This window comes from Bactrocera dorsalis, chromosome 3, assembly GCF_023373825.1.
Source record: "Bactrocera dorsalis isolate Fly_Bdor chromosome 3, ASM2337382v1, whole genome shotgun sequence".
Classification (NCBI taxonomy): domain Eukaryota; kingdom Metazoa; phylum Arthropoda; class Insecta; order Diptera; family Tephritidae; genus Bactrocera; species Bactrocera dorsalis.
The window spans coordinates 47510432-47533072 of record NC_064305.1 but is presented as its reverse complement, the minus strand read 5'-3'; the positions used below and the strand labels follow the sequence as shown (position 1 = coordinate 47533072).

General features: G+C 37.3%; 1 protein-coding gene across 13 annotated transcripts in view; it reads left to right on the top strand.

Moving 5' to 3' along the window:
- Positions 1-22641, top strand: part of LOC105228775 (obscurin) — a 369554-nt gene that overhangs the window by 237880 nt on the left and 109033 nt on the right. For 11 of the 13 annotated variants that reach the window (XM_049451168.1, XM_049451169.1, XM_049451171.1 and 8 more), the window contains 9 exons: positions 1176-2039; positions 2094-2199; positions 7850-8031; positions 8133-8192; positions 13991-14157; positions 14212-14326; positions 14387-14620; positions 21714-22082; positions 22351-22607. In XM_049451168.1, the coding sequence (XP_049307125.1) occupies positions 1176-2039; positions 2094-2199; positions 7850-8031; positions 8133-8192; positions 13991-14157; positions 14212-14326; positions 14387-14620; positions 21714-22082; positions 22351-22607 (2354 nt within the window). The remainder of the gene's footprint in view (positions 1-1175; positions 2040-2093; positions 2200-7849; positions 8032-8132; positions 8193-13990; positions 14158-14211; positions 14327-14386; positions 14621-21713; positions 22083-22350; positions 22608-22641) is intronic. The other 2 variants (XM_049451173.1, XM_049451174.1) reach the window with 2 other exon arrangements.

Below are 22641 nucleotides of genomic sequence, written 5' to 3'. Positions count from 1 at the left end.
GCTGCTCAACTAATTTCAACAACATTTCACAAATTATGTTTACCCTGATTTTCCTATGACGCAATGCGAAAACAGCGAAACCATACTAAAACTACGCCTACTTCTCATAAAACACAATTTAAAAATCTATTTTTGCATTTGCAAATCGAGCACTAATGAATATTTCGGGATAAAACTTTGCCGGGTGTGCCACCTTATGACTAACAATTGCCAAAATTACACTTCAACTGTTATAGCGCCTAAATTGCGAATATGTTGCTATTGCGAACTTTTTATCGAAAGTGTCGGTCAGACTGTGAATTATATTATAAAATTTCTATAACAAAACTCCTTTGCTGATAAATAGTACGCTCGTTTATCAAAAATAAGTTGAATTGAACCAATAGTACGACTTTTGAACATCTAATCCACTTTATACCGCATATAACAGACATTATATGAGTTATCTTAAATCAAAGAGTGTTTTTTCCCCATGACAATATATCGGATGCCCCCATATAACTTCTCCATTCAAACCCGTTTATTTTGCTCAATGTGTGATAGTTTAATGAAATGATTTGGCCTGTACCTTGATCCAAACCTTATATCCCTAATGTAAATAATTCGGAGCTTCTGGTTAACGGTATAAAACTTAAGGTACGTATATTAAGTCTAAAATACCCAAAAATTTTCGAATTCTCAGTATATTTCTAATAACAGTACCTTCCTACCTATGATTGCAAATAATTAGTGTAATATTTGTCTCATTTTATTTCATACAATACAGTCGTTATACTTGTATAACATATTTTAATTATAATACGATTTTGAAGGACTTGCAGTCATTATCTTTCTTGAAATTTATTTTATAAGCACTTTTGTGAGGCATTGTATTTATTAAGTTGCGTTTATTAATAAAATGGTGAAATGAAACTTTCAGTTATGGAACTATGGGATACTCATAATTTTACAATATTACAATCAAAACATTTAGAAAAATTTTTCAATCATATTTCTTGATTTATAAGCAGATTTTTAAATAAAATTAAACAGTAAAAATGCATCTGGAATGGTCTCACATTTGGTTCAATTTCACATCAACGTAAAAATGTACTTTTTATGCGCAATGCGCAGACATTTAATTCTCACTAATATACAGTCAGTAGATTCTAACAAATTTCTTTAATCTGTTTCAGCGGGACCTAAAATCAAAAAAGTAAATGACGTAACCTGTTTTGCTGAAGAAACAATTAGAATAGAAGTGGAAGTTGAAGGCTTTCCCAAACCACTTATTAATATATCAAATAATGGCAAGGATATTTCCCACGAAAAGAACGTAACAATTACAAGTAATTCTATAGGAAAAAGCACAGAAACATATGTAATAGAAATTTCTAATATAAAGTTAAGTCAAAGCGGAAACTATTCCATAAGAGCTACGAATGATTTGAACCAATCTTCTGAATTCTGGAACTGTATAGTTAACTCCAAACCTATAATTGTAAAACATTTAGAGGAAGAATATGTATATGGTGAAAAGGAGACAGTCATTATGAGTGTTAAAATTGACGCGTTCCCAGCAGCCAAAGTACGATGGTATCAAGATGGGAATGAAATTGATGTTTCTAATAACAAAAAATACACTACTGTTGCCGACGGAAATGAATATATGCTGAAAATAAAGGACGTGTCTCGCGTTGATTGTGCAATATATAAAGTAAAAGCTGAGAATGATTATGGTTCAGCATCAAGCGAGACGAAATTGCTAATAAAATGTGCCCCTGAACTTACAAAGAAATTGTCAAATATTACTATAACTGAAGGTGATTGTAACGTAGAACTAGAAGTTCAACTCAACGCCTACCCTGAGCCCAAAATCAAATGGTATATAGATGGTATCGAGATCGATGAGAAAAGAAAAGACTTTCGTCGCATTGAAGAGAATAACTCATATAAATTAGTACTTAAAGAAGTCAATACATCAATGCATGGCACATATTGCTGTAAAATCATGAACGATTATGGAAATCTTGAAAACGAATGTATTGTGACAGTAAACTGTAATATACGTGAATTCAAACGCGTAATTTGAAACTAATTTGTATTATTTATAGGCAAACCGAAAATTAGAAAACAATTAAAAGATACAGAAGTACAAGCAAATGGAACTCTAACGCTGGAAACTGATATATATGCAATGCCTGAGCCAACTGTACAATGGTAAGTCTATAATAATATGTTAATTACTGCAGTAATATTCTATTTTAGAACATTTTATAAAATACAGAAAACAAAACTGCCACAACCGCTATTAAGATATCCATTGTGCTTCTTGTAATAGGAAACGTAAAATCTATGTTTTCCATAGTTCATGCAATTTGAGTACAATGGTAAAATAACTAATGTATTTCACTTCACGCACCGATCAACCCGCAACATACGATATTTCATACTTTTGTAACGGTTTAAAATAAGATCACATTATGTCCATGTTAGTCGCGTATTTTTGTTGTCAATCACTGAAATTATGGTGGAGATTATACCGGTCGGTGGCCTTGTTCGCAATGGTTCACATGTTTCTATTGGCATCAAGACGTTTGCCCAACGCAGTCCCAGAAACTAAGTATTTTTGTTAGGTTTGAAGCACCACTTGGAAGTACACTGGGCCCCGGTTTGCGTCGTTAATGGGGACCGTAGAGACGCGACGCAAAACGAAACGACGCAAATCGAAACACATTTCCCCATATACTTACTGCAAAATATTTTTAATTTGTTCCTGAGTTAAAAAAAAATGCAACTTTTTAAGAAGGCATTTACATAGCATACAAAACATTTATTTTAATTTATATATATGTATATATCTATAAAACAAACTCACATTTTTAAAGCAAAACAGCAATTTAAAAAAGAAATGCGATGAAATTAAAACCTTAGTCGTCCATAATTTCTTCGGGCTGAGTTACATTTTTGCATAAAAATGCGTCCAAAGTTTGTTGTATAAAAATTGCTTTTTTCTCCATGTAAACATTTTTGTAGCATTGTATGGCGTCGGAAAGAGATTGACTTGCCTTGGCACTACGATTTTCATCGGGATCGTTGTTGCAACAAATTTCAATTGCCTGTTCTACCAGTTCCATCGCTTTTGCAATTTGCGCAGTTGTTAGCTTTTTTGGTTCTGTTTGGATAACGGTCGGATCAGTTTCATCATCCAACGTATGTTCAGTACCAAAAGTTAATAACATTTCGTTTGTGAGCTCTTCATCCTGTAAGTTTAACAGTTCGTTGATATCCTCAATCCCCATTCCTTCAATATTATTTTCCCTAGCCAGATTAGCAATTTCTTACCGAACAGTTGGTATATCGTTAATCGGAACATTGTTTTTAAGCAAGCACTCTGGCCATATAAAGGGTGATTTTTTAAGAGCTCGATAACTTTTTTTAAAAAACAACGCATAAAATTTGCAAAATCTCATCGGTTCTTTATTTGAAACGTTAGATTGGTTCATGACATTTACTTTTTGAAGATAATTTCATTTAAATGTTGACCGCGGCTGCGTCTTAGGTGGTCCATTCGGAAAGTCCAATTTTGGGCAACTTTTCGAGCATTTCGGCCGGAATAGCCCGAATTTCTTCGGAAATGTTGTCTTCCAAAGCTGGAATAGTTGCTGGCTTATTTCTGTAGACTTTAGACTTGACGTAGCCCCACAAAAAATAGTCTAAAGGCGTTAAATCGCATGATCTTGGTGGCCAACTTACGGGTCCATTTCTTGAGATGAATTGTTGTCCGAAGTTTTCCCTCAAAATGGCCATAGAATCGCGAGCTGTGTGGCATGTAGCGCCATCTTGTTGAAACCACATGTCAACCAAGTTCAGTTCTTCCATTTTTGGCAACAAAAAGTTTGTTAGCATCGAACGATAGCGATCGCCATTCACCGTAACGTTGCGTCCAACAGCATCTTTGAAAAAATACGGTCCAATGATTCCACCAGCGTACAAACCACACCAAACAGTGCATTTTTCGGGATGCATGGGCAGTTCTTGATCGGCTTCTGGTTGCTCTTCACCCCAAATGCGGCAATTTTGCTTATTTACGTAGCCATTCAACCAGAAATGAGCCTCATCGCTGAACAAAATTAAAGCGCGAAACACATTTCGAACCGAACACTGATTTTGGTAATAAAATTCAATGATTTGCAAGCGTTGCTCGTTAGTAAGTCTATTCATGATGAAATGTCAAAGCATACTGAGCATCTTTCTCTTTGACACCATGTCTGAAATCCCACGTGATCTGTCAAATACTAATGCATGAAAATCCTAACCTCAAAAAAATCACCCGTTATTTCCCCAACTTCCATTCATACAAGTCACTTTAACTTCTTTCCATGCAAAACCAATATTTTCGACAGCCATCTTGATATTGTAATCCTTCCAAAACTGCGGTATGGTTAATTTATCTGCTTTATCAGTTGCTTCTATAAGTTGAGAAAATGTTCGCCGTAGATAGTAAGACTTAAAGTTGGATATTACGCCTTGATCCATCGGCTGTATGATAGAGGTAGTGTTAGGAGGCATAAAAACAATTTTTATATTTTCAGAAATATCATCTTAATATATGGGATGTTCTGGAGCATTGTCCATCAGTAACAGCATTTTAAAATCAATATTTTGAGAGCAACAATAATCTTTCAGTTCGGGAACAGCGCAATTTTTAATCCAATCTGTAAATAGCGTGGCAGTCATTCATGCTTTCTTATTAGCACGCCAGTGAACCGGAAGATCATTTCTATTCACATTTTTAAGGGCTCTTGGATTCTTAGACTGGTAAATAAGAAATGGCTTGAATTTAAAATCCCCTTCTGCGTTTCCACCTAGAAGAAGGGTAAGTCGATCTTTAGAGGCTTTATACCCAGGAGCAGATTTTTCGGCCTTGGAAATGTAGTTTTTTTTAGGCAACCGCTTCCAATACAAGCCAGTTTCATCGACATTCAAGACCTGCTTGCGAGAATATCCCCCTTCTTTGACAATAGCTTGTAGTTCAAGCTTAAATTTTTCCGCAGCTGGTTTATCAGCGCTAGCCGATTCTCCTTTTAGAGAGATATTATGCAAATTTGCCCTAGATTTAAAGCGTTGGAACCAACCGTTACTTGCTTCAAATTTTTCGGAACTTCCACTGCTTGTTGATAGAGTATCATTCTGTAGATCATGAAAGATGCTGATGGCCTTATTTTGAATAATCATTTTGCTCAGGGGCACTTTTCTTTGGTTCTCATTTTTAATCCAAACCGACAGAAGAGCTTCCATTTTAATCAACAGCGGACTTCTTACTTTGACTTGTTGTGACTGTAGCGAGGTAGCAGTTTTTGCAAATTTTGTGATTTGGTCAGCATCTCGGTTGCAAATTGTCCTTACAGTAGACAAGATGTTTTGCGATGTCAATGGCTTTTTCACTCGACTTAAAACGTTTTAGTATGTCTAATTTCAATTCGACACTGATTTGTTTGCGCTTTTGACTCATTTTTTCGCGTGATTAATAGCCAACTGAAACCGCAACTGCGACGGAAATTCTCTGCCGAAATTCATATTTCTATGTGCAGCACTTGCATATATGCCGATAATTGGGAATCCCCTTTTTACGGAAAAATTGTTTTCTGTAACTGAATATGTATGTATATACATATGCACATTGCTGCATACGTAGGCATTCAAACGACCGAAACTGAAATTAACGACGCAAATTGAAAACATTGTACAATACATATGTATGTATGTACTAGAGGTCTCTAGTATGTACATACATATTTTGCGACGCAAATCGAAACGACGCAAATCGGGTCGACGCAAACCGGGGCCCCAGTGTAGTACAAAGAGTGGGGAAACAAATTTCAAAAAGTTACGCTTATCTTACTAATAGCCAGTAACAGTCCTCCAACCCTTAGACTTGGCTTCAGTGGTTTGGTATGATTTCAACTTTAGGCCAACAGAATTTACATTGGAATAGAAGAAATGAACAAATTTGTATTCTTCTTCTTTATTGGCGTAGACACCGCTAACGCGATTATAGCGGAGTTAACAACAGCGCGCCAGTCGTTTCTTCTTTTGGTTACGTCGACTCATCAGTTGTTGTCATCGTCCAAGCCTCTGTACCATATAGCAGGACGGGAATTATGAGTGACTTATAGAGTTTTCTTTATGTTCGTCGAGAGAGGACTTTACTTCTCAGTTGCCTACTCAGTCCGAAGTAGCACCTGTTGGCAAGGGTTATTCTGCGTTCGATTTCCAGGCTGACATTGTGGTGGTGTTTACATTGGTTCCAAGATAAACGAAATTATCTACGACTTCAAAGTTATGACTGTCAACAGTGACGTGAGAGCCAAGTCGCGAGTACGACGACTGTTTGTTTGATGACAGGAGATATTTTGTCTTGCCTCGCTGACTGTCAGACCCATTTGTTTGCTTCCTTTTCCAGTCTGGAGAAAGCAGAACTAACGGCGTGGGTATTGAGACTGATGATTCCAATATCATCGGCATACGCCAGCAGCTGTACACTCTTATAAAAGATTGTCCCTGCTCCACTAAGTTCTGCAGCTGAAATTCTCCAGCAACAGATTGAAGAAGTCGCACGATAGAGAGTCGCCTTGTCTGAAACCTCGTTTGGTATCGAACGGCTTGGAGAGGTCCTTTCTGATCCTGATGAAGTTTTGGTATTGCTCAACGTCCTTTACACAGCCGTATTAGTATTGCGGGGATACCAAATTCAGACATCGCGGCATAAAGGCAGGTCTTTTTGTGCTGTTCAAAGCAGCTTTGAAATCAACGAAGGTGGTGTGTGTCGATTCTCCTTTCATGGGTCTTTTCCAATATTTGGCAGATGGTGAATATCTTGTCGGTTGTTGATTTGCCAGGTCTAAAGCCACACTGTTAGGGTCAAATCAGCTTGTTGACGGTGGGCTTTAATCTTTCACACATTACGTTCGATAGAACCTTATACGCGATGTTGAGGAGGCTTATCCCACGGTAGGAGGCGGAGATTGTGGGGTCTCCCTTTTTGTGGATTGGGCAGAGCATAATTAAATTCCAATCATTGGGCATGCTTTCGTCTGACCATATTTTACAAATAACGCACGGTACAATTAAGGTTAGACTAGTAGCAGCGATCGTAGCGCCTCTGAAAAGTAGTTCATTGTCATGATACGAGTTCAATATCACATGTATGAACTATAAGAATATCATCTATATACGAATGGACTGATTCTATAGTTAGCCGCCCGTGAGTATTTCTAGCCAAAATCGCCGCTGAAGTACAAGAAGTTCTCCCAGTGGCACACACGAATCATGCCGCTTCAGAACACAATCCACATTATGTTCCCGCACATTATCATTAATTTCAAACGCCTGAAATAGCATTGGTAAATTATACCCAGCCTATTGCTTTTAAAAATGAAAACTGTACTTGCATTGCTACATTACACACACGAGTCTAACTATACGGACTATGTTGAGATCTGTTATCAAACTATTATTACCAATAAAGTGGGTGTTTTGTATCTGAAGTTAATACATTTTAATTGAAAATGTAATATTTTAAACGGTCGTATTATCGCGTCTACCCATACATACTGACATATGTACGTTGATAATTCGCTGGGTGGCACTTATGTGCTTACTGTTTTCCATTTTATTTCCCCTTCAATAAAAGGATCTGAATGAATGAGACGTATTTAATTTGTATTCACGTAAAACTTGTGCATTTAACCGGTAGCGTTGTTAACTTTGGGAGAGATTGTCTTTTCGGTTTCGGCTGAACTTTCTTCTTGTTCTTTCTTTTTTATTTTTTAAATTAAATATATTTATTTTTGTTAAATCATTATAGGTTTAAAGATGGACAGGAAATAAGTGCTGATGCTAGAGTAAAAATTTCTCGGGACTCATACCGCACAGAGGATTATTCCTTATCACTCACAATTTGTAAACCAACTGATGCCGGTACCTACGAAGTGAGGGCTCTAAACGCTATTGGCGACAGTCAATCGCAATGCAAGGTTATTGTTTTAAGTAAGTATGTTCAGTAATATGTATTGTTTGACAATTTTATTAAATTTATATGTACACTTGAAAACATAACTCATTGCATTTCAAACCTTATACATTACCAGATGAACTAAAGAGAAAAGAGGAAGTCGATGGACACAATATCCAAAAAATTGAAAATGGTGGTAAACATAATACAAAAATTTTGAAAACTAACTTATCTCCTTCAACTCAAACTACTTTAGCATTGCAAACTAATTTAGCAAATACCATAGAAAAGTATTTTTATGAGTCGATTCGTACAAAATACGCCTTTTAATTATGTCAAATTATAGTTTTAATTTAGATCTATATAACTACTAAAACATTAACACATGAAGTAAGCCTTCTTAGTCTGTCTTAATCTCTAAAATATATATTGATAAGCACATAAAAAGATAAGATTAAGCAGGTGACGATGAAATTGTTCTGGGTAGTTACTACGATGAGTAAAAAGAAGCAAAACTTTGTTCGTAATTTTAAAATTCCTAATTTATGTTTCAAAATCTATGTCGTCCCCCTTTGACCCAATACACTTGTGCCAAGGTTTTTTCCAATCCTCGAAACAGTTTGTTGCGCTCACCTCGGTTTAAAATTACAGACAACCAATTTAGAGAGTTTGTGGAACGCTAGGTCATAGATTTCTAACAGGTGGAGATTACAATACAAAACACACGTATTTTGGCTCACGACTAATTAATCCAAAATGACGACAGCTGTATCACACTATTATAAATAGGCATAATATCCCCTGGTAAGCCGACGTATTGGCCTAATGATAAAATATAGATAAATCGTGCATAACAGCTGATATGTACATGTACTGATCTTTCTTCTGACCACTCTCCTGTACTAATAAAGTTATGTGAACAACAACCAAAGTGGGTCTAACATTTTATAAAACGAATTGGCTAAAATAAAAAAATACGTGCATAGCCAAATTAATGTTGAGTACAAAATAAAAACAAGAAGAGATATTGACGAAAGCTTAAGAGAACTCAATGATATAATAACTATTACAACTGTCTTGGCAACAACAAACAAAAACTATAACTATAGGCCGCGTGGTCCAAAAAAAAATCACTAATAAAGAAATAGGAAATCTTGTAAATGAAAAAAGGCGTGGAAGACGTGAATGACAGCTTCAATTAAAATCTGCTCCGAAATATACATATATAAAGAAGCTGTGTCCAAATTCCGACAAGTAAAATTCCCTTTGGAAAGCCCAAAAGTCCATGAAGCCTGACTACAACATGCTTATACGAGACTTGGGTGGAAATTGGGCTCGAAGGGACGAGAAAAAGACTAATTGTTTTGCAAACCACCTAGAAAAGGTATTTCAACCTAATTTACCAAAGAACAACATTAAGCTGTCAATCTTTCCCAACACAGCTAAAGAGTCGCTCGAGTCTTTTAAGACTTCACCTTCTGAAATTATTGGAATCATAAAAGAACTTAATCCAAAAAAGTCGCAGAGACATGATAATATTGCCGCACAAATGCTAATTGAGTTACCACATATTGCCGTAGAGGTGCTCTCTTTGCTCTTAAATGCAATTTCTAGTTTCGGATACTATACAATTTCATGGAAAAAGTCGCAGGTTATCTTGATAGGTAAACCTAGGAAAGACTTAACACTGCCGTCTTCATAGAGGCCAATCAGTCTTCTACCATGTCTTTCTAAAGTATTTGAAAAAATATTACTATGCTCCACGAAAATAATAAATTATCAACGCATCAATTCGGATTTCGTGCGAAACACGGCACAATAGAGTAAGTAAATAAAATTACTGACGAAATAAGGAAAGCATTTGAGCACTTGAATACTGTTCAGCAATATTTCTAGATGTAGCTCAGGCGTTTGATAAGGTGCGGCACGAAGGCCTTTTTTTAAGATTAAAAACATTCTAGCTTTAGAAGTGTATAAAACATTAGACTCTTATTTAAAAAATAGACAATTTGTGATAAAAGTTGGAGATTTCATATCTGATGAATGACAGAAAAGGGCTGGTGTACCACAGGGCAGCGTTTTAGACCCAACTCTATACATCATATTGTATATACAGCAGATCTTCACAGCTAACAATGTATTAACTTCAACTTTTGCGGATGACACAGCTATAGTGAGCTGTAACAATTGCCAGCAAACTGGCGTATAAATGTGATTGAACAGAAGTGTAAGCATGTTACATTATCGTTTAGACCAAAAATGTGACCGGCAGTAAAAATAAACAATATTTTAGTACCTCAAGCGAACGAAGTAATATATCTTGGTATTTACAAGCAGACAAGCTCACAAGCAGAAAACATATCTCTAGTAAAATAACATGTACGAAGATTCTTCTTTCTTCTTTATTGGCTTGGACACCGCTTATGCGATTATAGCCGAGTTAACAATAGCGCGGCAGTAGTTTCTTCTTTTGGCTACGTGGCGCCAATTGGATATTCCAAGCGAAGCCAGGTCCTTCCTGGTCCCTCCAACAGAGTGGAGATCTTCCTCTTCCTCTGCTTCCCTCGGCGGGTACTGCGTCGAATACTTTCAGAGCTGGAGTGTTTTCGTCCTTTCGGACAACATGACCTAGCCAGCGTAGCCGATGTCTTTTAATTCACTGGACTATGACAATGTCGTCAAATATCTTGTACAGCTGATCGCTCCATCAATGCGATATTCGCCGTGGCCAACGCACAAAGGACAATAAATCTTTCGCAGAACTTTTCTCTCGAAAACTCATAACGTCGACTTATCAGATGTTGTCAACGTTCTTGCCTCTGCACCATATAGCAGGAAAAGAATAATAAGTGACTTAGAGAGTTTTGTTTTTGTTCATCGAGAGAGGCTTACCTAGTTAGTCCGATGTTAAGACCTCGGAGCGTGCGCTCGTCTAGAACACTGCAGACGTGTCTTCCGTCTATCGAATCATGATCAATGTGGTTGGTGGCTTTTTGATCCGGAGACAGTCAGGTAGCTTGATGTATTTTCTTATGCTTGAATCCAGTACAACAGATAACCATACAGCGAAGCACGATTTTGACATCTTGGCGGGAGCAGATCAAATAGTTGCGCTGAAAGCGCTCATAGAAAGCATCCACCGGAGTGAATGACAGTACTCGGTGATTGAGTCCCTTTCACACTACGAATCTCACATCGAACTTGCGATCCATCAACAAGCTTGAGCCATATGTAAAAGAATCGTTTCTGGCCACTCGCAAGTGAATGGCGCTCAGAGAAAACTAAGTTATAAAACTAATCACATAAAGTAAAGTCCACTGGATGTTCTAAAATCCTGATATTAGTTATATAGGGGCTAGGCCAAGTTCTCGCTCAAATTTATTTTAGACACAACGATACACTGTTACGTGTAAAACACGCTCTCTCATTTTCTCTCCCAGGCGTTTTGTGAACATTTTAAAAATTAAGAAAATAGGTTGAGTAGTTCGAGTAGTTAGTAATTAATTCTAAGGTAGCAGAACATGCAAGATAAATAAAAATTGATTTGAAAAAGGTTAACACTACTGACCCCTTAACCCTCGTCGAGACCAATGGGTCTGACCAGGCATATTTTGTTTTTAAATGTTATTTAAATATATTTAGAGTGTAGCAAACGACTTGCGCTTCCAGGTAGCTTCCTCGAATTTTATTGTCTATAGAATTCAGAAAAAAAAAATTCAAGGATATCGTATCGAAAAGGACGAAAAAAGGATATTATAATATTACACCTTAGTCGAGACCAATGGTGCTTGGCTAAACCCCATATATTTTGTATGAAAATATATGAACTTTGGTATGTTTCTATCACTTCGCACGGTTGATTTATCTGTTTTCATATTCGTTACATGTCCAAATTGGTTTGTATGTTTATCTAGGTCAAATACTTTAGCCGCTAGAGCGTTTTAAAGGTTAAGAAAAATGTAATTTTGCTCAAAATGCTACATTTTTTGTGAACGCTATTGCCACGCCCCTGGTAGGGAAATAGGGGATGTTGAGGGCTTTCCTGAAAGCCCCAGGGGGGAACTAACTCGCAAAATCGTTTTGATCTCCTCCGGCCCCATACCCCCCACAACTGTAGTGAAACAAAGGGGGGGACATGGTGAAAACCCATTTCCGCCTATTGCCACGCCCCCGGTGGGGCTTTATACATTTCCTGAAAGCTCTTTAAATTACCTAACCGGTGCAATTTATTTGACTTACCAACGTCAAATACTTTAGCCGCTAGAGCGTTATAAAAGGTTAAGAAAAAATGTATTTTTTCTCAAAATGTTACATTTTTGTGAGCGCTATTGCCACGTCAAGCGTGAACAAGGCAGTAAATTGATTTCAATCAAATCGAGAGGTAAGAAATTTCAAAAATGTATCTATGTTGTACATATGTATATGAGCGTTAATACAACACGCATCTCCATACAAATGTATGTAAACACATAGGGGCCTAGCCAAGCACCATTGGTCTCGACAAAGTGTATCAGACCGTTGGTCTCGACCAGGGTTAAGTGGTAATACTGTGTAGCAACTGGTTGTAAAAGTATAAAAACGCAATAAGAAAATTTGAATTCATTATACATTTTTTTTTTAATTCTTCACATAATTGAAAACAATGAATAAAATTAAAAATAAATTAAAATTGAATTAAAAAATCCTTAAGCAGTTACAACTTCTGGTTACTTCTTAAAACTACTAAATTTACATATAACCAAGACATGTTTTTAAAATTTTTTATTAAGTTTTTGATTTGCAAATATTATATTTTACATAGATTTCATGTAACACTTAAAACATCTGCTGTATTGTAGTTATTTTGGATAGCGGTAGAATTGTTAAATGATACTTTAGGCAAAACTATTTAATCTTTAATAATTTTAATAATCGAAAAATATTTGAATATAAAATAAAAAAAAAATTCTTAAAGTTTTAATTTTTAAAAGATAGTAATATAATATTAGTAACCAACCCGTACCAAGTACCTAATTAGCCTAACATTTAGCGTTGTAACTAATAAAAAGTTCAGACAGCAGCTATACAGGGTTTGTCCGGAAAGCAATAGGAATGAGTTGATTTAAAAAAAAAAATATTAATGAACCAATCGTTATAATTCTTCAAAAATTTCGATGCAGCGCGCAGTGGTTGGTCTTTATTTAACTTGCTAGGCTAGTTCTGAACAACTGTCAAAACCCAAGCAAAAATAAAATAGTTAATAAGGTTGCTAATATCATTAAGAAAACTAACTTCTTTTATTGGATTATGGTTATATGTTCAGGTTGTAAGAGTTGTTTTTTTATTTGATGTTAATAGCGTCAAATTTATTTATTTCATAGAATTTTGTATCTTTTTAAAAACTTTTACTCATATAGCTTTTATTATAGACCACATTATTAATTAAAAATTAAAACTTATTAAAAGTAAACTAACAATAATGACGAGCAGTTTCACCTTGAAATTTTTTACAATAAGCATGGACAGTACGAGGGTTGCTTTTATGTTACGAGATTATAGAACAAAAAAAATATTAATCATCGAAATACACCCATTCAAATTAAATCTACATATCTTGGATTGATCTATGAACTCGATTGATTTCAAAACACCACCTATAAACAGAGGTCCTTGATTTAGCTTCAATTCCAAAAATTTAATTAAGTTCATCGATACACTGTTACTGACTTATTCCATGTCGAAAGTATTAAAAATACTTAATAAAGGCAATCTTCGTACTGTAGGTACATATTAACAACTTAAACTCAATACAAATACTATCGTAATCAGATTAGTGCGCGCATTAGCTCGCGTAATTATCTTCACATTTACTGTTACCATTTTGATCACTCGTAATACTCACCATTTATAATATCAATTCATCTTCATCGATGCAAATTTAATATGTTGTACACACTTGTATGTCATTTCTATGAAAAACTGTTTGTAACTTTGAATTATTTGATTGATATTTAGCGATTCCTGAGATCCAACACGCAGACATTTTGGAAAAACATAGTTTCGAGTCAGTGCCATTAAAATATGAGATTATTGCTAAAGGCATTCCCAAACCGGAAGCCGTATGGTATCATGATGGCAAGCCAATACAAGCAGATCAGCGTGTTGCTACCATCGTTGATGGGGTAAGAATTATTTCTTCTAAAAATTTTCAAATTTCTTTTAACTTTTGTTTACAGGATAAATACAGGTTAGAAATAAAGGAGCTGCAACTCTCCGACGCTGGTGAATATAGAGTGGTAATTAAAAATAAATGTGGTGAAAAGTCTCTGCAAGGTGTTTTATCCCTATCTGGTAAATTTAAAAGTACTATTTAAAGGATATTGTCTTGCTATAAAAATATATCTTTTTCAGGTGTTGCAGATTATCGCAAACCTATTTTAAAAAGTGGGTTGCGTGACATTACTACTAAAAAAGGAAACTCTTTGGCGATTCCTATCGTATTCACCGCTGACCCTCAACCGAAAATAACATGGATGAAAGATGGAATGGCATTAAAAGAACAAGGCAATATCATAATAACTGAATCAGTACAAGATCTTGAAAACGGACTTAAGGAGTACTCATATACCATAAATTTTGATGAACGTAAGTAGTATTAAAATAATCAATGTATAGTTTTCTCAACTAATCGGCTAGGTAAATTCTTAAAAAGTCCCATGACATAACAAGGGTGTATGGTTTCAGGATATAATTTCGGAAAGTCATTCAATTTATGTTGTTAATATAGCGTCTATAACCTTAACTTAAGAACACTAGTTCAAAGTAATTTTGCAATTATGATAATTTTAGGTTGGTTGCTAAAACCGAAAGTGAAGTGTAAAAATTTCCTAACAACAACGGTTCTTTTAAAATTCGTTGACTATCGTGATTAAGTTTTTGAACTTGCAGTTTAAAATCCTCTTCCAATCTTCAATTATTATTATTACTTAAAAGTGAACTTTTCGGGAGAATGCGTCGGTGATAGTCTAAAAACCCATTTCGGAAAATGGGTGAATTCCGAAAATCACAAATTTCATGGGAATCCTGTGCTTTATTTGAAAAGATTCAATTTTTTTAGTTATAAATGTTCTATTCTCAGCAAATGAGTAAATGTATGCCGTCGCAAATCATCGATTGTTTGTAAATGTACTAATTATTGTCATCAGAATCTATTAAAATGCAAAAAGTGTGTAGCACGTTTATTTATATCTATATATCCTGACTGTTTCTTGAGTCGGTTATGCAAAATTTTCTCTCATTATTTATGTTACACTATTGCTTAGTGTTAATATTATTATTGTGTTCACTTAACAAATATCTTCCTTTTTGTAATTTTCGATGAATTATCTGCAACTCAACTTTTGGTGGCATAATTGCCTCCTTATTTGGCAAGTTTTGGATTGTTCCGCTATCTGAGTACATACGAGTATTTCTTATACTCAGATATTATTTGGACGTGGACGTGAAAATCTATCTTGGTTTTGATTTTTTTATTATTCGTCTGTAATTATTATAAGATGTAGTTGTTCATTCTTTTATACATACATATGTCAAGCACTGTTCTAAAAAAGTTCGCTTGAAGGGCGGTTAATACCTCCATTAATTACATTGAAAACAAACGAAAGGCAGAGAACGAACCGTTGATTTTCAAGTGATTTAAGATGTAATATGTATGTATGTAGTAATAAACGAGATGTATACGATGGTATGGGGTCAACAAACTTAAAGGAGCTGAGGGCGAGTTTAAGAAAAATGTTTTCCAAACGAACACTGCAAGAAAGAAAGAACAAAAGATGTATACAATAATTTTAACGTATAATAGTCGGAAAATTTGAAAGCATTTCCACGAACAAAGCTAAGCACAGATAATGATTTAGAAGTGATATAGTTGATGTGATTAAAGAAAGAAAATCTATTGTCAAAGATTATCCCAAGATCAATTTGAAATATTGTAACTAGAAGATAAGATACATAGATAGATAGTATTATAAGCTAATGCACCGCGACCTAGGGTCTATTGTGCTCTCTCCTGTATCACATGTCTTCCCAGAGTCCCAGCAGCCTGAATAGTTCCCGGAGTTTGCCGGGCGCTATAGAGGTGATGTGATCCCTGCTGATATAAATGGAATCCATGGCCTTAAGCCTTTTTCCACAGATTGCTGTGCAATCCAGGATTAGGTGTGCTGGTGTTTCCTGTTCCAGGTCGCAGAACTGGCGGTTAGCACAGGAGACTGTGTCCATGTTGAACAGGTGTTTCCTGAGCTTGCAGTGCCATGTGTAGATCGCGACGAGGAGACGGAATTTGTCACGCGAGAAGCGAATTAATTCCTTGAACCTGGGGAGATTGTACCCTCCTAGAAGCAGCTTGGCGTGGCACATACTTGCTGCCAATGCCGTTTTCTCTCCGCGCGGAGCAGCTCCTTAAAAGTGTGGGATCCTACCGCTACGTATGGTTCTGGTCCCATCACCTTGGACGCTGCCGTAGCGCGGGCCAGTTCGTCAGCCTTCTCGTTTCCTTCCATTCCCTTGTACTCTGGCACCCAAATTAGATGCACAAGGTTGCACAAGGACAGTCGGTTTAGCCTTTCTATGCATTCCTCGACTAAAAGCGATTTGGTCTCATATGATGAAATCGTCTTTAGTGCCGCTTGACTATCACTGATAATAGCTATGCGCTGGTTGCGATAGTTGCGGCTGAGGTTGACTTCAGTGCACTGGAAGATACTTGGGAAGCGTACCATTTGTATGGATAGTTTAGTACGTGGTGCCGCAATACCTCCGGTGTTTTTGAGCCATCAGTGTACCACTGAACTCTAGCAGTCTTTCCAGCGTGGAATCGCTCCACTCCGTCTTGCTGCCTAGAGTAACTTTGAAATTCTTTTTGGGGTTTATTTTCTTCGTGGTGCCGTCCTTTGGGAGGAGGGCTAGCGGTGTGCTTTCCGCTAGTACGTCCATCTGTCTAGAGGACATTATCTTCCCTCTTCCACAGCCCTCTGCTAACATTAGCAGCATGGAGTGCTTTGCTGCTTGTTTTATCACCTGATGCAGCGGTGTGAGCTCCAGTATGAATTCCAGTGCCACCGTAGAGCAAATGCGCATTGCATTGCCCCCGAAGCACAGACACAGGCAAGTCTTTGCAGCTTTGACAGTCTCCGGATCACCTGTGCCTCCTATTGTTAGGGACCTCAGGCCCGGAAGAGATCTCCGCTTAGTAAATGGGATCACGGTGGTTGCGCTGGGTTGATATTTAGCCCAACCGTGTTGCACCATCCTTTCGCCAGGTTTAAACCCCTTTGGACAATGTCGCAGAGAGTGTTCTCAAATCTGCCTCTCGCCATTATGGCAATATCGTCCGCGTACCCTTAACAGCGGATTCCTTTGCTGGTGAGCAACTCGAGGAGCTGTGGCCATCTCCCCCGGAAAGTAGGCGGATGCGAGGACAAAGTCCGACCCTTCCCTGTCCTTCACTTGTACCGCCACCAGATCTTTCGTTAGAAACTCTAAAATACAGAAAAAGTCTATATCGGCTATAACGACTACACAAGAGCGGGGTCTCTTGCAAGATTACCTTGCTTCTTCTCGTGTTGAGGCCTTTTATCTCTCCTCTAAACACCCAAGGGTCTTGGATTAAGAGGATGCCCAGGTTATCCGAAAAGAACCTTTCACGATGACAGCCGAGGCTGCCGATGCGTGATGTAGGTTCACCTGAGCAACTTCTATGCTAGCGCAGGAGCTTGTAGTATCGGTTCGATGAGAGACAGGTCCTCGTCCTCGATCTCTTCATCAACCTGCCTCTCCAGCCCTTCCAGGAGCTCTTGGATGAATGGCAGCATGCCTTCTTGCTCATTGGGGAGCTCGTTGCTCCTACTTTCATCCGCGGCGGTGGTCACAGCCTTCCCAGCCGGGATGGGGTCGTTGGGGGACTCGTGTTGCTCTCCCGCAACCACAGCGACAGTCGCCTTCTGCACTGCTGCGCTGGCTACGGATGACGCCGGTGCTGCGGTCGTCCCCGTCGTAGGTTCTTGGCTCGTTGACGTTGCCTTGGGCTTCCATGGCCTCATTACTATTCTGCCGAAGCGAAAGTTCAGCTTGAATCCCTTCTACCTGGTGTATTTGTAGGATTCATCGTCTATTGTTATGTTGAGGTTCCACCCTGAACCGTCAACACTGGTCGATACGACCTTCCACGCCGTGTTTTTAAGCCCACGTTTTGGTTTTTCACTAAACCAAGCGCGAAGTCGTAGTTCTTGTCCGCACTTCTGGGGAAGAATACCACCATACTGTGCAGTTGTGGTATATCGTCGCCTCTCTTAACACACAGGGTCGGACCCTTCCAACCCTCTAGCCTTGGCGTGTTTTCTGTTAGCCAGGTGACCGACTCCTCATCTTGGCAGTCGACTAGCGCATACCACCCTTAAAGAAGGTGCCGTTAAAGGCGCCGGAGTATTCATCGCCCTTGAACAAAGCGTTCACTAGGCAGTCCTGGAGAGCCGTCTGCTGTTCGGATCCTACGGCCGCCGCCGGGTAGTTGCGGGGCAACACTGCCATCCGGATGCTCCTCACGGCCTCCGAGTATATTCGGCTTGCGATTCTCGTCGGCTGCTGGTTGGGGTTGGAGCGTTTTCCACTGGCTTCCTGTGGTTTATCCTCTCGTACCCTTTTGGGCCTGAGTGGCTCCTGAGGAGTTATTTGGCCGCTTTTCCTCTTCTCTGGGACTCGACTGGGTGCCTCATGGAGTGCCGATCTAGCTTCGCTCCGTCCCTCCGACGAGGCTGCTTTGGCTCGGTGCCTCCTCTGATTTCTGCGTCTTGTTGCAGATGAACCGTTGGCAACTGCGCGTCATGCATTATTAGGAGAGGGCTTGCTCCTCCTGCTCCTACTCAGAGCCCGCTTTTCAGCTGCCTCCGGTGTCATGCCGTCCTGAAGGAATCTGAGGTACCACTTGAGAGTGGCTCCACTCATTCCCGCTCTGCTTGTGTCATCGTGACCTCCTGGGCGTCCTGGTTCCGGGGTACATGGGATGTCCCCTCGTTGCCTCCTGGTCTATTCTTTGGAAGGTGAATCTAAAGGTCCGCCGCAGCAGAGCCCCTTGACGCGGTAAGGCCACCGTTACTTCCCAAGGCGGCCCGGTGTTGGGAATGCTCCGTTCGAATACAGCCGAATTACAAACTGTCTGTTTAGGTGATACGTACAACCGTAGGTGAACAAAACTATAATACTCTGTAACAATTGGTCGTAAGAGTATAAAAACTAGAACAGAGAAAAAGCTAAATATAAGCATACCCATAAATATATACATACATAAATATTCATAATAAATGCGTACACAATTCGTTATATACAATTCGCAGCCTTGGAGTCTTCAGCAACACCGCCTGAACGGCAGTAATATTTTCATTACTTCGAGCGGTTATTTCTCTTATTGACACTTGAACATTGTGTAAAGAAAATGTTCGAAATTTTTAACAATTCGACGAATAGCGAGCACAGGCACATAAAATGGCAAAGGCGCAGGTAAAGTTGCAATTAGAGAACGATTATTTTGATAATAAAATTGAATGATTTGTAAACATTGTTCTTGCTAATATCCTTCTATGATGAAATTGTAAACATTACATTATTATGCAATGAAAAAAATTACAAATCATGACTATTAAAAATGGCCGAAATGATAATTAGGATTCATATCAAACCTATTGAAAATCCCTATAGATATGTACTACTTGTACATATGTACATAATTTTATATTTATATGAAGTTTTGAATGAATCTTTATAGGATATTATTTTCTTTATCCGATAATTTTATCTGAGATATGGCAATATGGACACCAATTTACGTGTTCGGTACAAATTTACCGTTGACCAGAAATAAGTGAACATACATATATTATTTTATGCAGTGATTTCAATACAGATTTTAAGAAATACCCATCTATCATTACGGAATACTTTAGAAAAGTAAAGGGTGATTTTTTAAGAGCTTGATAACTTTTTTTAAAAAAAAAACGCATAAAATTTGCAAAATCTCATCGGTTCTTTATTTGAAACGTTAGATTGGTTCATGACATTTACTTTTTGAAGATAATTTCATTTAAATGTTGACCGCGGCTGCGTCTTAGGTGGTCCATTCGGAAAGTCCAATTTTGGGCAACTTTTTCGAGCATTTCGGCCGGAATAGCCCGAATTTCTTCGGAAATGTTGTCTTCCAAAGCTGGAATAGTTGCTGGCTTATTTCTGTAGACTTTAGACTTGACGTAGCCCCACAAAAAATAGTCTAAAGGCGTTAAATCGCATGATCTTGGTGGCCAACTTACGGGTCCATTTCTTGAGATGAATTGTTGTCCGAAGTTTTCCCTCAAAATGGCCATAGAATCGCGAGCTGTGTGGCATGTAGCGCCATCTTGTTGAAACCACATGTCAACCAAGTTCAGTTCTTCCATTTTTGGCAACAAAAAGTTTGTTAGCATCGAACGATAGCGATCGCCATTCACCGTAACGTTGCGTCCAACAGCATCTTTGAAAAAATACGGTCCAATGATTCCACCAGCGTACAAACCACACCAAACAGTGCATTTTTCGGGATGCATGGGCAGTTCTTGAACGGCTTCTGGTTGCTCTTCACCCCAAATGCGGCAATTTTGCTTATTTACGTAGCCATTCAAGCAGAAATGAGCCTCATCGCTGAACAAAATTTGTCGATAAAAAAGCGGATTTTCACATTTCGAACCGAACACTGATTTTGGTAATAAAATTCAATGATTTGCAAGCGTTGCTCGTTAGTAAGTCTATTCATGATGAAATGTCAAAGCATACTGAGCATCTTTCTCTTTGACACCATGTCTGAAATCCCACGTGATCTGTCAAATACTAATGCATGAAAATCCTAACCTCAAAAAAATCACCCGTTATTTAATTTTTAAATGAAAGATTCTAAAAAATAAACCAATCACAAGAAATACGCCGAAATATTAGAATTGTTTATTTATTTAGTGGGAAGAATTTAGTATACCGTCCCAGGATATCAAGGATAAAAAGGATATGGTCGGATAGAGGAGATTATCCTGATCAAGGATATATATGGTTATAGCCGCAGGAAGCTTATAGTTTCCGAGTTATTCGCGTTTAAAGTTGAAAATTTGCAATATTTTATATTTTCGATATACAAAAGTAATTTTGCACTTATATTTTTTCAATTTTATATACACTAACACATCACTTATTCATTTGCACACATTTAATTTATATAATATAGTGCAAAAATAGCTTTTAATATACAGTACATTTAAATTATTGTTGAATTATTATTATTTTAGAATAACAAATAAATTACAAATTGTCAAATACTCAGTGTTACCATAATAAAATCCGACCATACCCATTTTATTCCCGAAATCCTGGGACGGTATACTAAAGCTGACCATATTTATTTTCCATAACATATTAATTACAAATATTAACTGCGAGACTCAAGGTGAAGTTGGTATAGAATAATTGGAGTTCAAAATAATGACTGTTATTTAGTAATAAATACTTTAATACGCAGAACTAGGAAGTTTTTAATTTAAAGCCTACAATCTATCAAAAAATCGTTTATAAGTAGGTTCGTGGAGTTTAGTGTGGTTATCTTGCCTCTATTATTCTTGAACTTATTGAACCAGTTGTTAAATAACATACAAATTGTTTTATATTTTCATAGTTCAACACAAAGATTCTGGCCGATATGAACTGCAGATAGAAAATAAATATGGCAAAATCAGTACAACTGGATGGATTGATGTATTATCAAAACCTGAAATTATAGGTTTAAAAGATCAGTGTTGTCTTCCAAATGACACCATTGCTTTTGATGCTATCATACTAGCGAATCCAAAGCCTAAAGTTACGTGGACTCGAGGAAATGAAAATTTGTGCAACAATGAAAACTGCGAAGTGATAGCCGACATTGATGATAATAAATACAGATTGGTATTTCAGTGTGTTAAATCAGAAGAGGATGGATTATATTCATTAACCGCAGTTAATGACCAAGGCTCATCTACTGCAAGCTTTCATTTAAACGTTAAAGGTGGGTTAATTACACAGTCAATAATTATATCAATATAGATAAATAAAATTGAAGTTTATGTTTGTGAAACAAAAATTACGTGATTTATTTCTGCTGAAATTTTGGAAATTCCATTTTTTTAACAAGTTTTACCTTTAGAATAATATTAGCAGTACGTGTATATCTTGTTAAGAAATAATTGTAGTGGTGTAGTACCTTTTTCTATTTCATAACCACCATTCTCAATATTTTTAATTAAACCATAAATATTCATATATATATGTTTTAGTCGAAAAGCCGACATTTATCACACCACCAGAAGACCAATTAATACTGGACAATCATCCGGTGAATGTTAATGTATTAGCACATGGAATACCAAAACCAACAATTGAGTGGAAGAAAGGTGATGAAAGTATTGTTGATGGAGCCCAAATTACTAAAAATGAGGAATTAGTATATATTATACAACAATCATCTCCACATTCTGATCAATTGAGCAGCCAATTAGAAATTTCTAATTTCAGACCCTCGAATGCCGGGACGGTAAAGTTTTTATTTATATTTCAAATGTTATGTA